Source organism: Plectropomus leopardus, unplaced genomic scaffold (assembly GCF_008729295.1).
Source record: "Plectropomus leopardus isolate mb unplaced genomic scaffold, YSFRI_Pleo_2.0 unplaced_scaffold493, whole genome shotgun sequence".
NCBI lineage: Eukaryota > Metazoa > Chordata > Actinopteri > Perciformes > Serranidae > Plectropomus > Plectropomus leopardus.
Window position 1 is genome coordinate 1,060 of NW_024654105.1, and position 4,966 is coordinate 6,025.

Here is a 4,966-nt window from a genome sequence, read left to right on the forward strand (position 1 = left end):
ATAACCGACCAAACATTAGCAGCTTTCTATCGTTGCTAATGGGTTGAAAATATAACAAATACTCTTTGGTACTTTAAACCACAGCTGTTTTAAATTTTTTATAGTAAATATAGCTACAATGCCTCTATCTGGACTTAATAGAGTTGGAGTTACGGATGAATTTATCACTGAAAACGACACAAACAACCGGAAAGGTCAGTGAAGTTAAGCTAATTTATGCTAGTTTTACTTTTCGTGCTAACATCGTTTTCAGTGATTTTTAAGGCGAAACTTCATAATTACTCATTTTTCTCCAGCTGAAGTTTTATTTATTGTTTTTACACACCTCGCTGCTGCCTCTGTTTTTTGGCAGAAGAAGGGAGGAGGAGCGGCGGGGTGCTGGAGGTCTTCGGGGCGGTGCTGACGCTGCTCTCCGTGGCCTTTATCCTCTTCACCTTCCCCCTCACCGCCTGGATGTGTGCCAAGGTGACCTGGTGTAAACAACAACAACAACAACAAAAACAACAACAACAACAACAACTGTTGTTAGTAAAACACACACCAGTCAATCGTGTTTCTGCAAGTCACGCATACCATTTTCCAGAGATTTGGGTGGATGGTAGTTTTTGTTTAGGGCACAGCTGTTTGCTTTTTGATAAACAAGCTCAATTTTGTGCCTTTTGTCCCAGCTAAGACCCTAATGCCCTAAAATCCTATAAACATCCCAAAATCCTAGAAACATCCTAAAAGCCTAGAAATTCTACATTCGCAAATGGATTAAAACAGTGACACACATAATTAAAAATAGAAATCAGACACTATATATAAATAATATTGGGACTGAAGACTAGTATAGCAATGACAACAATAGAAAATGAAGCAGAGGTTTGGTTGTATTTTTTTTTTTTTTCAGATGGAAGTTCATCCATAATGTGTTTAAGGACTGCCGCATTTGAAAATTCAAACATAGTTTCTGTTTTTGCAGTTTCTGGCTGTGATAAATGGTGTAATTAAAAAAAAAACACCAGTGAAATAAATACAAAACAGCCATTTGAAGTAGTGTGTCCTTCCCCTGACCCAAAACAAAAAACATAAGTCCCGCCCCACTGCTTAAAAATATTTGATGCCTCCATCTTTCTCTCATAAATAACAAACAGTCCCTTAAAGGCTGTGGTTTCTGTCTTGCAGGTCATCCAGGAGTATGAGAGGGCTGTAATATTCAGACTGGGCCGTGTCGTTAAAGGACGAGCTAAAGGACCTGGTACAAATCAGTTCTTTATATCCACCAAGGCACATACAAACGATGTAAACAAACTCAATTTACTTACAAAATCAAAGAAAAAACTCACAACAATTAGTTTTAAACACTGATTGCAGTATGACATGAGCTTTTCAGCCACATTGAGGGAATTTTTTTTGATGATTTGAGAATAAAATCCTAAAACTATGAGATTAAAGTTATGGTGTCACGAGAAGAAAGTCATACTTTTATGAGAATAAACTCGGAATATTATGAGAATAAAGTTGTAAACTTGCAGGACATAAGTTGTAATTTGACGAGAAAAAAAAGCCGTAATTTTATGTGATAAAATCGTAATATTACGAGTGAAGTCTCAGTTACACAAGAAAATAGTCATCATTTTATGACAATAAAGCCGGTTGCCAAGGATGCTGCCTGTTATAGTTCGCTGGCAATATGTTAATTTTCATAATATAATATCTCATTTCTTGTAAAAATATGACTTTATTCTTGTAAAATAACAACTTTTTTTCTCGTCACATTACAACTTTTTTCTTGTAATTTTAATTCTCATAATATGACTACTTTTTTCTCAAAATATTACGACTTAACTCTCAAAATTACAACATCATTCTTATAATATTATGACTTCATTCTCATTTTTTAATGTTTTTTCTTATTTCTCTGATCCTCTCACCTTGCTGTGTCTCTGCAGGTCTGTTCTGGTTCATCCCCTGGCTGGACGTCATACAGAAAGTGGACCTGCGGACCGTCTCCTTTAACATCTGTCCACAAGAGGTCAGCAGCAGCTCGGCCTGCAGATTAAATTAAGACTTTATTTAAAGTGACCTAAAAAAGCAGCACAGACAGCAAACTGTTGCATCATTTTGAGCGTTTTCTGATGCTGTTTTTACTCACCTCGCTCAGGTCCTGACTGCAGACGGGGTGCCGTTAAAGGTGGACGCTGTGGTGTTTTACCGGGTGGTGGACCCCTCCCTCTGGGTGACGCGTGTTAAAAATGGTTACCAGGCCACGCACACGCTCGCTCAGACGACGCTGAGGGCCACGCTGGGCGCACACACTCTGACAGACATACTGATGCAGAGGACGGACATTACAAAGAGGACGGAAGTGAGTGAAGACACATGAAGTCAAAAACTGTGGCAGGACGCTCTTATGATGAAAAAAAATTTATTGGACCAATTTTAAGCCTCTAATTAATGTTTTATAACATCTGACTCACAGAACTAAGCTTTGATCTTTATTTAAATCCCACAACACTTACATGTGATAAGAATCCTAAAAGACTAATCTGTCCATCTGGGGAAACAATTTCCATCAAAGAGCATATTTTTTAGAAACAAACATTTTCTTTACCTGTTTTTCAACTTGCAGCTTTATTTTTAAAAATTTTTAAAATAATCATAAGGTGGTTTTCAACTAGTTAAAGATGACACTTAGCAAGACTTATTTTTTAAGAAAAATTAAAAAATAAAATTCCTAAAAATTAGGTGAAGTTTGTTAGGATATATTAAAAGGAAACTACAACACAAATGCACAGTACATTAAAAAAATAAATAAATAAATAAAAAAAATCAAATAAAAATGTACCAAAAAATCACAGTAGCAAGCAGCAATAAATATATGTTTCTATTTAAAAAAACAAAAAAACATAAACAGAATGAGAAATTATAATCTTACAGTTATGTGCACATTATTATAAAAGTTCATTTTGTTGATTAAAAGCAGATAAGTCAGTTTTGGTTAAAAAGTATTTTTACTCAAGATTTGACAATTATTTTCTTATTCAGATGGACAGAGGAGCCTTTAAGGATGCAAACTGTTGGCATAATTGTTGGTAAGACTCAGTTCTTAAAGAGCAAATTAAAGTTTCAGTGAGCGCAGATGGTGTTAAAAGTAAAATAACTTGAATTGAACAGGCGTTTTAAAACAAACAAACATGTTTTAAGTAATTGTTTTTCTTCTGTGTATGAATTTTTTTCACTGATTTGTGTGTGTTTTGTTCATGGTTTATATAATTATAATAATATAATTTCTGATTAAACAAAAGATTAGATGCATTTCAGCTTTACATATTTATGTTAGGTTGCCCCACTTTGCCCCTCAGTACTACAGTAGTACACAGTTGTTGATATTTGTTGTGCCTGTGTGTACCTGTGTTGTCCTGCAGGAGCTGCTGCACGCTGCGTCCAGGCTGTGGGGCGTTCAGGTGGAGCGGGTGGAGCTCAAAGACCTGACGCTCCCCGTCAGTCTGCAGCGTTGCATGGCTTCAGAGGCCGAGGCTGCCAGGAAGGCCAGGGCCAAGGTACACACACACACACACACACACACACACACACACACACACACACACACACACACACAGACACACAGACACACAGAGGGGCACCCTGTCAGCTTCAGTTCAATAAATCAGTGAGCGCTGAGCCATCTGTTTCATCTAATCCCAATGATCCCGCAGACATTAAACAAATGCACGTTTAAGTCTGAGGAGGTTTTCAGAAATTCAGGTCATGTGATCCGCAACATGTTTAAAACACGCGCAAAGTAGCAGAAAGTAACAGATCGATTGAAACGCTCGTTATAGTGGGGGGTCCATTATTTTCCTTTCTCAAGCCACCAACAGGCGGGTTTCCATTAACCCTCAAATTGTGCAAATTGAATTTGCAAATATGAAATACGCCTAAATCTGATCAGCCGTGAGCAGATCAACTGATCAATTATGCCCGCTGCCAGAAAATGATCAAATAACCTGGGAAAAATATCAAGAAAACTTTGTTTATTTTTATTTATTATAATCATATACTTTAAATTAAGTTACAGTAAAGACATAAATTATTTTTTTATTTATATGAAGTATTTTATTTTTACACTTTTTTAGGTCAATTTTTTAAAAACTGTTTTGAGGGTCTTATTTCAGGTAATTTTCTTGAAAGTTTTTTGTTTTTGGTAATTTCTTGTTAAGCTGCTAATTGACCTACTTCTATATTTTTGAAATAAATGCATAAATAAACAAAACAAAATAAAATAAAATAAAACAAAATGGGATAAACATAACAGAGGCTGAGTTTTGTCTGTGCTGCATTCAGGGACTTGGTAAAAAATCTGAATTTAGAGAAGGCACACGCGCACAATAAACATTTTCCTCTATTGAGCTGAATTATTGTGTAACAGAAGCATCAGGTTATGACCATAAAAACGAACAATATTTCAGGGATGTTCTGCAGCTCTTACCTCGCCTCTCTGTGTGTTCGGTAGATGATTGCGGCTGAAGGAGAGGTGAAGGCGTCCCGTGCTTTAAAGGAGGCGGCGTCAGGACTTTCCCCCGTGGCTTTCCAGCTCAGATACCTGCAGTCGTTGTCGTCCGTCCCGAGCAGCGCGTCCGTCGTGGTCTTCTCCGTCCCCACAGAGCTGCTCCACATGTTCCTCTCCCACCAGCCTGAACTCGTCTGAGCGTCTCTGCAGGGAAATAAAGACGGGCCGAGCCGAGAACATCAAAACTTAGAAAACATCAGTTTAGCTTGTTAAATTTCTTTGTTCAGATGTTCTGTGTTGTTGAATTAATTGTAAATTTGTGATTATTTGTAAATATAATTGCATTTCAGTTACTCTGTTAATAAAAGAGTTTTTTTTATTTTTGCACCTCATGTTCAAAATCAGCTTGGGTTATTTGATTTTATCACTATTTCTGTTGCTCAATGCTAGTTTTATTGGTGTCTCTGCACT

General features: G+C 36.9%; 1 protein-coding gene across 1 annotated transcript; it reads left to right on the forward strand.

Annotated features, from left to right (window-relative positions):
- Nucleotides 1-302: 302 nt before the first annotated feature.
- On the forward strand, nt 303-4,939 carry LOC121939496 (stomatin-like; the record flags this gene model as incomplete). The annotated part of the gene is made up of 6 exons (XM_042482514.1): nt 303-465; nt 1,168-1,240; nt 1,935-2,017; nt 2,147-2,350; nt 3,348-3,545; nt 4,499-4,939. Coding segments are annotated over 6 exons (916 nt in total), but the record flags the coding sequence as incomplete, so codon positions are not given.
- Between the last annotated feature and the right edge of the window lie 27 nt (nt 4,940-4,966).